Source organism: Lepidochelys kempii, chromosome 11, assembly GCF_965140265.1.
Source record: "Lepidochelys kempii isolate rLepKem1 chromosome 11, rLepKem1.hap2, whole genome shotgun sequence".
In the NCBI taxonomy this organism is placed as follows: Eukaryota; Metazoa; Chordata; order Testudines; family Cheloniidae; genus Lepidochelys; species Lepidochelys kempii.
In genome coordinates, this window is record NC_133266.1 from 70,277,030 (window position 1) to 70,289,120 (window position 12,091).

A 12,091-nucleotide genomic window follows, 5' to 3' on the forward strand; every position below is an offset into this window, starting at 1 on the left:
TGCCAGAGCGCCATAATTAAAGCGGCATGCAAAACAGTGTAAGTAAACCAGTCAGCACAGAAAGAAGTTGCCCATGTGATCGGATATTACCTGGCCAAGGAGTAAAGAACCTTTGTGGTGCTATGAGTTTCAGTGGCTCTCCTTGGTTGGCTGAATTTGGCCCAATGGTTTGCAAATTTGATGTTGCAAGTACTTACGTTGGAAGCTGCTTGGGGCAAGGAGTACCTTTCTGTTCTGTGTCTGTATGGCCCCTAGCAGAGTGGGGTACTGGTCCATGACTAGGGCTCCTAGGCACTATCGTGATACAAATAGGAAGCCATAAAGCGAGTTAAAAATAAATGGACTGTCAGAAGGAAACTTGCAAACCTCTGAATTCTAGCGCAATGAAATAGCAAGGGACTAAGCCTAGTTTATGTCAAATCCTATTGCTTTATTATGCTCTCCAAATTTTGTTTGTGTATTCATTCTCAGGATCCTGTCTTTTCTAGCAGCCTTTACCTTAAGAAGAAAAGGAGGACTTGTGGCACCTTAGAGACTAACAAATTTATCTGAGCATAAGCTTTCATGAGCTACAGATCACTTCATCGGATGCATTTACCTTAAGAGTACAGCTGACTCATCTTCTAAATAGACTGATTGTTCAAAAGCCTACTCCCATCCACACCACTGCTTTTCCCCCTTAGCTTTACCATTAGCAAATCCTATTTGACTTTCCTCTTTAAATTGTTTCTGTCTGCCATTCACACACACACACACGTACACGTGTACGTGTTAGGTCTGCTCTTGCATCAAAGAAAGTAAAAGGGTTAGTTTAAAAAAAAATAAGTTAAACCACTGTTGTGTATTTTTCCAGATCTTTATTTTTTAAAAAAATAACTTACAAATAGAGAGGACTCTTGGAAATAAGGTCATTCATTTTGTGCATAAGGATACTGCTTGGTGAAACATGGAAGTGGGAGTTAACCTCTTACGTTACTGTTAATTTTAATATGTCAAACTATATCGCAGTACTGTACATACAGCTTATTTCCATACATATAGGTATAAACCACAACAAAGCTATTGTAAATAAAGTGTGCCAGCCAAAGTAGACAAACACACACATAATACATAATCTCCATATAGCTATTAAAGTCATCCTTTGTCATTCATTTTGACTATAATTGGACTAACATTCAGACTACAATTATCAGCAATATACTTCAAATACATGATAAAAATATATTTAAACTTTCAAATACATTTGTATAAGGTACACCAACAGCCAGAAAATAAAGTCTTGGGTTTTTAAATACAACGCACTATATATATCTATATCTATATAACACATATACAATGAAACCAAGAGAGGGTCTCCTTTACACATGGAAAAAAAAGCCTATCCTGAAGACACGTGATACCTGTGGTACACAATGGCTTTGTTTACTACAAATTCTCACCCATTTGCATAGAATTTGCACCGTGGTCTCGGTCCAGAAAGGCTGGATTAGCTAGCAGTAGATAAAACAAAACACATTAAAATAATGCATGATTTTGGTTTGCTCAAAAACTCTAAATTTACATTATGGTTCTTTATTTCTCTTCCAAGCTGTGAATTCATGCCCCATCAGAGACAAGTATGAAAAGGTCCAAGACGAGTCCTTATGGAGTGGCGATCATTTGGCATTTTGCTCCAGAGCAGAGTACTCAGCTTCCGATACTCTAGAAGTATCAATAAGTTTGGTGAGGCCTGTTTTGGCTGAGTACTTGAAAATAAAGGCTTTCATGAGCTCGTATCTGTAATTTCGGTTGATGAAGCTGTAGAGCATGGGGTTGACGCAGCAATGGATGAGGGAGAAACATTGGGTGACGTGAAGAGCCGCATACAGAAAGTTCTCCATTTGACAACTGAAGGGTATAAAATGAAGGACCGAGAAGATGTCGAGCAGGACGACCGCATGGTAGGGCAGCCAGCAGACAAGGAACACAACAACGTAAGAGAAAATGATCTTCCCATTGCTCTTCCTTTCTTGGTCACTGGAGGCAGAGATGGACCTTGCAAGGAGAAAATAAAAAAGAGCAATGATGGGAAAAGGAATGGCAAAGCCCAACACAACAGAGATGAGCTCCATGCCAACCAGCCACTCTTTGAAGCTCTCCTCTGGATAGAGAGGGCGGCAGTAAGTTTCATTGTTTGAAGAGACAGTCTTCAGGTAATAGGTGTCTGGGAGAGAGACAGAGAAGGCAAGAAGCCACACAAAGATGCAGATAAAGCGTCGGATGATCTTCTTCTTGCGGTTACTGGAGTTGGTTAAGTAGGCAACCGAGAGGTAGCGGTCCACACTCATACATGCCAAGAAGAAGATGCTCCCATACAAGTTGATGGAAAATATGAGGTGAGTGATCTTGCATGTGATTTCTCCCATGTGCCATTGGTTATGCTGGACAAGGGAGACCACCCAGACTGGAAGGGTGATGACAACGCACAAGTCGGCGATGGCTAGATTGAAGATGTAGAGGTGGGTTTCATAACCAGTTGCTTTGGCCTGGAGATTGACCCAGACCACCACTGAGTTGGCCACCAGCCCTATCACAAAGATAAAGATGTAGAAGATAGAGAGGGTGTACAATAAGACACTTTTATTAAGTGTGCTAGGGCACGAGAGTGTATCGACAATGATGCAGTCTCCATTGTTGCACGTCCAGTTGCTATCAGAGAAATTTCCCACGTCCAGAAGATCAAGGATGGAAGTCAAGTCAATTGCACTCATGGCCAGTCAATTCGGAATCCAAATAACCTAAAACCAATATAAGAATAAGAAAATATCTTGGTTAGCAAGGGTTAGAGTTCTCTGCTACCATCCTTGTATCAAAACACTTGTGCTATCCCTCTGCGAACATTTTGTCTATTGGGTGCTTTGTTTAAATTGTGTCATATCCTCATAAAGTACTTTCAGTTAAAGAGAAAGCTGGGACTGAGGAACACAAAACAAAACTCATGTGGTCTGCAAAAGAGAAACAACATTGGCTTTTTGTGTGCTTTTTTATTAGTCTGTGTATGACATCATCAGGTTGGCTGTAGTCCCTGGGTGTGAAATCCACAAAGTACACCATGGCCAAATAAATGTCACGCAACTGAATCTGTCTTCTGCAACAGAAAAGACGATGCTATCGCTTTTAGCAGGGAAATCTTTAAGCCATTTTATCTGCACTCCCTCAAGCATAGTAGAATTGATCTGGCTGAGAGTACTGTAAAACAGTTACCACAGGTTCTGTTAAGCATCACATCAAGTACAGCTCCAGATGCATTAAACAGAAGTGTAGACCTAAGACCTTTGTACTCTCCTCCCAATTTCAATCCAGGCTCTTGCTCCCCACCCTCTCAATTACATCTAATGAAGCATCCCTCTGTGTTTAACAATTATGATGTCGCAGTGAGAGAATTGGAGCCTGGCTGCTGTGTAACTGAGAGCAGCAAGACTCATTTTTCTTTCTTAGAAGAGAGCTTGGATTTAAGAATATGCCCTCACCCCAGCTGCTGAAGCTCAGCCTCTCTCTCAGCAACACACACTTTCTATATATGTGTTTTATTATTATTTTTGCTTCAACAGTTCCTCCGTCTGCAGAGAGGAGATAAAGAGGTGAGCTACTTGTTACGTGTATTGCCAGCAGAAGGATGGAACCAACAGAATGTTACAGCTTCCCACAAAATCCAGGACCCATTGTGGCAGTTACTGCTACCCATTGGGAGTGGCGAACAGCCACCACCACCCTGTGGACGGTACCATACCACCCACAGCAGCAAGTCAGCCTTTCTAAGACCTTGTCTTTGTGAGGGCTGCCAACGTGGCTGACAATATCAGGGACTGAACCAGGGATCTCAGGAAATAAAAGTATGAGTATCTACAGCATGCGCTAAAAGACCAGGCACAGTAGGTGGGGGCTGTAACAGTCTCACATCCCTTGTGGATCAGGCAGAGAGAGACATGTAAAACGCAGATCAGTGTGTAACACCTACACTACACTTAGATGTAGCCCCAGTTTCAGCCAGGCACCAATGTTTTTTGTTTTTGTGTGTTTTGTTTTTTGTTTTTGTATTTTGTTGCACCAATACAAACCCTTAGTGTAGACATGATTTGCACCTGTACACCTAATTCTGTTTCAAGGACTAAATCCACCTGTAGTTTCCCTGTTCTCCACTAGGGGGTCACACTGGTGCGCAATACCAATGGCCGAAATCGGGGCTAATTCCAAGTATAGACAAGACCTTTGGGAGGCTGCTGAAGCCGTATCTCACCATCGAGGAACTGTATCAATGTGCCGCCAGGAAATTAGTAGGGAAGGGTCACCACAAGGAGAAGTGAATAGGGATTTAATGAGATGTCTTAGGTCTTTACTGGATATACTAGCCCTCATCCACCTTTGTGAATATGCAGTAACAGCAGCAGAAGGCTTGAGGACAAATTCCTTGGAAGCAAAGGCTTATGTGGGTAGAATTTGGAGCTCTTCAAAGTGATTATAGATTCTTGCTCTGAGCTCCAGGTTTTATTTGGGGCTTTTAAAATGAAACCATTCTGGTTAGTTGCCACAAGTATGAAGCAAGACCAGGAACAGCAGCTGTGCCTGGGATCAGCCAGAAGGAGTGAGGGGTTAAGGGCAATCGGGACCCAATTCTCCTCTCACTCATTCTGGTTTCACCCCAGTGTAACACCACTGGACCTGACTCCCCATGGCCTGCAGTTATAGTGCAAAATGAGCCTGAAACCCTAACACTGGTGAGAGGGAGCACGGAGTCCCAGTTTGGGCGCATCATATACGCTCTTAGCACTGGGATAAATGACAACACAAGCAGCAGGGCAGCAGAGAATCAGGCCCACTGGTTTCAGTGGAGTTACCTCCACTTTATAAACCGGTGTGACTCAGCTGAGCGTGCTCTGAAATCACAGCGCTGTGCTGTCCCAAGGGAACAGACCCTTCCTCAAGCCATAGGGATGCTACATACCAGCCTGAGAAGAGGAAAATGGTACAACCCACCGGATGCCATACAAATGGTACAAACTCCCTCCTAGTGAACTGGAGTCAGTGGAGGGAGGGCATGCAATGCTTCCCCTCCAGGGCGGGGCAGTAATTCACTCCCACACTCTGGCCCAGGCTTTGCGGAAAAGAGTGTTATTCTCCTGGTCCCTTCACCTTAGCATGGAGCTCTTCTCTTGTCTCACTCTGCCCACTGGGCCAGGCTTTACAAGCAGGCCTCCTGGGCAGGCCTGGAGGGATGGTACACAAGGGGTCAACTGGACAAGAAATTCCTCAATCTCTGCCTCACTTCATGGCTTTTTTTATGGTTCCCTTTCCTCTTCTCCCCCTTAGGATAGAACTGTTTTCTGAAATGTAGACATCTTGGATGGTTGCCAGGCACAAGGGTTTATTTATTTTTATTTTTTACACATACGTAGCCTCTCCCATTAAAAGGAAAAGGGTGTAGCTATGACCCACTCCTTCTGCTTTCTGCTGCTGCCTTTGGGACAATATTAATTTGATTTAACAAACTGTTACGCTGCCACGCCAAAGAAAGCACTTACATGGCAGTCTGCATTTGTGCACAGTCCCGCTCTCCCTCTCTCCTCGTTAAAGAATCTTTCGGATACACAGGACACTTCAGCAGGGTTTGTGGGGCCTGCTACTTTGCAAGAACGAACAAGGAAAATCAGCGCCACGTGACATAACGTTAGGCTGCTCAAAGCACTACTCTGCTGGGAACTGAAATGGCAAGGAGTGCATGAGGCGAGCCTGGCCTTGCAGGGAGGTAGTTGCTTGCGTACACAGCGTGGTTCAAGTGGCATGCTCCAATTTACATGATTAGTGCTGGGCAAGCCCAACAGCAGGTGCTGCTGTTGATACAAGCTGAGGAAGAGAGAGGGGAGATAAGGGGAAACAATAACAGACGAGTATTAACGGGTCCACTGTTCCTTGGCTGGACACTTAGTGGTGATAATAACGGGAGAGATCAGACCCCTCTGTAAAGAGTGAACAGACTGTCCTGGGACATGGTTTGGATCCTCACTTTAAGTGCACGTGGACCATCATCCTTTTAGCCCATTGACAGTCTGAAGTCAGAGCTTTGGGAGCAAAATGGGCATCGTTAAATAAAAGAGTAACCAGTTGTTTTAATAAGGACAGCCTCGCTTCAGTAAAACGAAGCTGCTTCAGCTCATGCCCCGTACTGGAGGAACTGCTCTTTGTGGCTAATCATAGAGGCCAGGATCTTATTTGAAGAGCTGTATTCCTTGCTGGTTTCCATTCAGTTCTGGGCATGTGCCAAGCAGTAGCGTTTAAATACAAGCGCAGAGAGAAATCTCATCTGACCTACGCAATGATGAGGATTTCATCTTCCAGACTCATAATGATCTATAGCAAAAGGAAAAGCCAGTCCGCTGTGGAAATCAGCGTGTTCAGGTATCCTGGGAGCACGGCTACAGGCACTGTATAGGATGCAAAGGCAAGAGTTAGACCGGCACGGGGGGGGGGGGGGGGAGGGCGACTCAGGTTTACTTCCCACTTCAAAGGCATTAGCTCCCACAAGCGTTATTTGATTCCTGTAGCGTAACAGCCACAACAAACAGAGAAGCTTGCAAAACACAGTGAGCCAGATCCACCCCAGAAGTCAATAGAGAGACATCAATTTAAACCCTCTGAGGATCTGGCCCAAGTCCCATTCACTCTAAAGGCAGAACATGTCTCATTTCACACAAAGAGAATTAAACTCGTCACAGAGCAAGAATGGATTGAAGACGATCCGTTCAATATTCTTCCTTCTCCTTCATGGGGAAGGATAGTCCAGTGGTTAGGCACTAGCCTGGGTTCAATCCCCTGCCCCAGCCTTCCGGTGTGTCTTGGGCAAGTCTCTCTGGGCCTCAGTTCCCCCATCTGTACAATGGGGAGAATAGGCCTGCCCTGCCTCATAGCGGTGCTCTGAGGATAAATGCATTAAAGACCGAGGTGTTGTGATGGAGGCCAGATAAGTACCATAGACAGGAGACATTGGGTTCGAGTTTTCCCAGGTGCTGAGCAACCGTAGCTTCTGCTGACTTCAGCTGGACTTCCAGCTGCTCAGCAATTCTCAGAACAGGCCACCAGAGTTTTGTAATAACTGCTGTTACTGGAGCAAAGCACAGGGAGAAGGCTCATGCTGACCTCTTGATTTATTCTGACGTGTAAGTCAGAGGGCACAAGACAGGCTTCCCTGCACTTTGCTGTTATGGCATCTCAGGAGAGGCCAGTCTCTGCTCGAATAAATCAATCATTCTGAGCCCATCTGCCTCTGAGATTTTGCTGAGGATTTCTCATCCACATCTGCCAAAACTATCCACCTGCGTGCTGTGTGCTTATGAGCCATCTGCCAAAGATGGGCCAAATCCCTCTCTGGTGTTATGCTATCAAGATCAGGGGAGTTACAACAGCAATGTATTTGGTCTGAGGAGACTAGAAGGCTCAGTTAAGACAACACTGGCTTAAAGGCACATGCTCCAGTGTGTCCCATGTGGAAAAATCAGCATATAAAACGTACTATAGAGAGGCTATCTTGTCGTCAGCACGAGGGCTGTGAATGGCGTTAAGATTGCTCAAGAAATAAAGCACCAACCATATCTTAGCCAGGGACATCTCAGGGAGAGGGCTATAAATAAAAAAGCAGTTTATTTTCAGCGATCTGCCGTTCCAAGTCAAAATGTTAAAGTTGCAGTTGCCAGCAGGATTATAGGAGACTCTCCACTTTCATTTTTTAATAAAACACTTCAAGGCCTCATGGTTGTGCAGAAGAGTTTGAAAATGTGACCCCTGTATGCTCTAGCACCTCAAAACCCAGGAAGCAAACCGCACCCTGATATTTTTTAAAAAAAAATCTCATGATTGTTAAGCCAATCATGTGATTCAAAGGGGGGTCTGACTTGTGATTTTGGAAGAGTGGGGACTGACAATACTGCCGCATTTCAAAAGTATTTCCCTTTGGGTCACATTTACCCCTTTTGTAACACTAGCCCCTCTCCTTTGGATGCTAATTGCAAACTGGAAGGGCATCACCTGATCTAGGGAGATATATTAATAGTTGAATGAACTGTTGACTTCACAAACAAAGACACTGATCCAAGTTAACTATCAAGGTGAAGACATCATCCTCATACCATTAGGAATCCTCTAAGGTTACTTGTAAGCAAATGTAATCTAAGACAAACCAAGGCAATGCATGGTGTTAGGTCATCAGGGTCACAGAAAACATACTGTGTAACTATTCCCTGGTGAAATGTATGCAAAAAATGGGAGCATAATATCCCTTGAAAGCAGAGAGCTTAAACTGACCTGAGGACTCTGGCCACCTGCCAGCACTGAGCCTAGAATAGCAAGGCTGTCTGGTCTGGTGAGCCAGCTAAGCCAAAAACAATGCAATCTTGACCACTCATTAAATAAGGACTCTTGTGATCTTGCTGCATGCAAATTAGGGCCATCCTGTACACCTGGTGAATCTTAGCAGGCCACTATCCCTTTACTCTGTGTGTGAGTACCTCCATGTGTGATTCTATATAAACCCACACACCCAGTCAGTGATAAAAGAACTCCATCCAGAAAGCTGATATGGTCCATTGTGCTCAAATCCCCAGCCAGGGAGGAGCTGCTGGAATTGAAATCCTGACAGCTATATTCATTCAGAGATTACAGCATGCAAAGGCCAGTCTGTCTGTAGTCTGGGATTGGCTGTGTAACAAGAGCTCAGATTCCCACCCAGGTTAGTTTCGGGGGTGGAAAAAAGCCTATCAGTCCCCTCAGTGTGGCTGCCTAAAGCAATTTGGCTCTTTCCGTGTTCAGCTCGCTTTTTAGACATGATGGTGGTTTAGCATGGAAGGCTGATAACAGATGTAACCTTGCATTTAAAGGAACAATCTGTTTTAAATTAGAGAGATCAGTACAGGAGAAGAGTAGCTACCCGACCCATCACTATACACTGGAGCCCTAACAAAGAGTTGTTCTGAGGTTTCTCCAAGCTAACTCTGGTTTGCAATTCTGCAATCATTCCTACTATCTGGGTCTCAACCAACCAATTCCAGACAGCTTTACACTCCACTCCCTAGCCCCGCCCATTCTTTCCTCTCTCTTTCTTTGAGCTGATAAAAAACTATCTGCTACGAAAAGCATTTAGACAAGGTAAGTACTTGTTGCTGTCCCACTTGATAGGGGTAATCTATCATGAGATGTTATTTGGTGAGTGAGTTCCAGTGGTGTTGAAAACCCTCAGCCATTACTGTATGCATGTAATAGAATTATGTTAATCCTTCTTGTGTCTTCCCAGGGTCTTTTCTGGTTTGGTGTTTAGGGCCTGATCCTAGGAACACTTACGGAGTCTGAGGCCAGCACTTTATTCAGCGGTAGGTGTTTGCAGGGTCAAGCCCTTCACCTGTGAACTCTTAGTGCAGGCACCCTCTCTTGGGAAGTGCAAAGCATGCTGCCAACGCTTACCAAACAATCAAGCTGTTCCCAGTCACACCAGTGGAAATCCACAGGAGACCCATTAACTTCCCTGGAGGTACACTGAGGGAAACCCAGAGTAGAACTGAAAGCAGAGCTGGCCGCAGAGTTAACAGGGGCAGGAAGATATTGTTGCAAACCACCACCTCTTCAAACCCAGGGAGAGGGAGTTTCTTCTTCTGCCAAATGTTTGCATTGCACCATCAATACGCCTGGCCTTTAAAGTCCCTCTCAGACAAGCATGGACAGTGGCTATGCATAATAGTTTTGAGAGAGATGCTGGAGCACAAATAAGCATCTTAGATACAGTTATGCTGCTCATTTTGCCTACCCTGATAGCCTGCGTTCTCTTCCACTTGTGTTACACTCAAGCAGCTCCCACATTCTCTCGATGGATGAAAACAGTTTGACTTTATGCCTGAAACAGTCTCACAAAAAGCTACTGTTCAGAATTTAAAGGCATTTCAAATCCAGAAAGTTGATGGGCCCCCGTTAGGAGATATTTATAGATCCTCTGAGGATTGCTGCTAACTCGGGCCGTTCTCTCTGTATCGTGTGAATTATTTCACAGAACATCATATATCTTTGGGTAAGATCAGTCTGGCGGGGGGAATGCTTTTTATTCCACAGGATTTTTTTTAGGGGTATGGGGGGGGGACTCCCACGCACACCCAGGATGGGAGGAATAGGTGAGGTTTGCAACATCATTTTACATTTTTGCATCCAATATCTGATGTATTTATTCCTCAAACATTTCACCCCAAAAATGGGAAGAGAAGAGCTAACCCTGATTTAGAAGCCCGGGCAATGACTTTCCCTGGAAACATTCCTAAGGCGAAGGATGAATTGCAAAAAATATATATATATATATATGTTCCCTCTTACGGGCCCGATCCTGCTCCCATTCAGATCAGTGGAAGTTTTGCCCACTCGAACTTCAACAGGAGGTGAATCGGGCCCCCTGCTGGTGAAAAGTTGCGAAGAGACTCCAGCCAGGCTGTGCTTTCTTTGCTAGGCATGCAAATAAAATGCAATGCACCCTTCCTTCAGCTCCACGTTTTGCCTTCAGAAAGGCACAGACACAAAGGCAACATCTGCGTCAGAGAAAGAACAAAAAAGTTACCACCGCGGCCCTTCGATCTTGGCAGAATGCAAGCTTTGGGGAATGTCACCAAATGCCTCCATAAACCCTTTAATGAGGCACTCTCCCATTTTTAAACCTCATTATGCTGCTTTTAACAACGGGCTGGAATAACTTTACAGCGCCTCATTACCCCCCAGAAGTTCCCGTTTATTGCGCACCCATCCCAGGCTTCCTTTAAGGGGCTCTGCCCGACTACAGCCCATGCCGACGGTTCAACAAACTCTCCTCGCCCCGCTCAAAGGCTTCGCTTACTAAAACAGGGGCGTTTGCGGTCAAGGCATCTGCGCTCCCCTTCCGTTTTCTCGCCTCCAAGGAGAGGTCAGGTAAGAGTGAGAGACAAACAGATCGAATCGGAGGCGCCCTGGTGGCCTCCAGAAACAGGACTCTAGGTAACCTGGAGATCTGCAGCTCCCGGAGCTGAGCCGCCCGGGATTGTAGGGGAGGTCAGAGGGTGTCATCAGTTAGTTACCCACCAATACGCCTGCTAACGACCGCGGCCGCAATACGCACGTTGCGCATTTCGATCCAGCCCGAGCCAGTCCCGGGGGAAAGAATCGCGGCTCCCACTCGCGGCAGGTTTTCCTAGCAAGTCTCGGGAACTTGCTCGCTCACGCTGCTCTCCTCCCCCAAACGACCCAGGCATGTCGGTGGCCCGGGGGGGCGCTGTCTCTGTCCGCGTCCCGAGACTCGGCCCCAGCCGCGGGGTTAGGTCTGGAGGTCAGAGCCCGAGGAGGGGAGTCGGCACTGGAGTAAGAGGTCACTCTCTCCAATACAAGATCCACGCTGACTAATCTCGAATGCAAAACAAAGCCACTTGGGAGGATCTCTGCCCCGGGCCACTGGGTTTGCCTTCCGCCCGGGGGCGGGCAACCCCCCCAGCCCCACCGAGCGAAAGCAGCCCGCGTTTGCAGTTTAATGCTCATTTCAAGGCAGCTCTCTAATGCCCCCACCTTTCCCAGCCTCGGTGAATTCCCCCCCAGGAGCAAGCACGCGTTGGGCCCCAGGAGCCCAGCCTGCTTCGCATTCCCACGCTCTCCCTTTCTCTCGCCCTGCCCTACAGCGCTGAGCAGAGCTCGTTTCCTTACCTACCGGCCGGGCTTCTCCCCTCCTCCTCCTGCCTTCAGACCCTGATCGCAGAGCCGTTTTCAAGAGACTGAGTGCTCTTTCCAGCTGCCTCGCTGTTATATACACCGCAGAAAAGCGCCTCTAGGTGGCAGCTTTGTAAGCAGGTTCCTGCCCAAAATCCTTGGGGCGGGGAGGTGGAAAGTTGAGGCAGGATTGTTGTTTCCTGCCTGGGCAGTTCTGCACAATCACCTTCCTGGGAAAGCCGAGTACAGCTGAGCCAGGGTCCCTCTGAGTGGGATCTGTCACCTGCATCCTGCTAAAAGCCCCAAAGCCAACATTAGCCTGTCTCCTTCAATTATCAAATATTTGTCTTGTCTTGGGTGTCTATAG

The 12,091-nt window shown here is 46.3% G+C and overlaps 1 protein-coding gene across 13 annotated transcripts; it reads right to left on the reverse strand.

Annotated features, from left to right (window-relative positions):
• Positions 1 to 837: 837 nt before the first annotated feature.
• On the reverse strand, positions 838 to 11,829 carry ACKR3 (atypical chemokine receptor 3). 13 transcript variants are annotated; one of them, XM_073306788.1, is made up of 4 exons: positions 11,726 to 11,819; positions 6,343 to 6,458; positions 5,559 to 5,656; positions 838 to 2,777 (listed from the first exon to the last, which is right to left on the reverse strand). In XM_073306788.1, the coding sequence occupies exon 4, from the start codon at positions 2,748 to 2,750 to the stop codon at positions 1,656 to 1,658; it is 1,095 nt and encodes a 364-aa protein (XP_073162889.1). In that variant the 5' UTR covers positions 2,751 to 2,777; positions 5,559 to 5,656; positions 6,343 to 6,458; positions 11,726 to 11,819; the 3' UTR covers positions 838 to 1,655. The 13 variants fall into 13 exon arrangements, with proteins under 13 accessions (XP_073162889.1, XP_073162887.1, XP_073162884.1 ...); XM_073306786.1 differs by having other exon boundaries at positions 11,722 to 11,819; XM_073306783.1 differs by lacking the exon at positions 11,726 to 11,819 and adding an exon at positions 11,110 to 11,128.
• Between the last annotated feature and the right edge of the window lie 262 nt (positions 11,830 to 12,091).

Excerpts from the sequence above, each read along its gene's own strand:
- ACKR3 (XM_073306776.1), bottom strand. The coding sequence starts at position 2,750 with ATGAGTGCAATTGACTTGACTTCCATCCTTGATCTTCTGGACGTGGGA.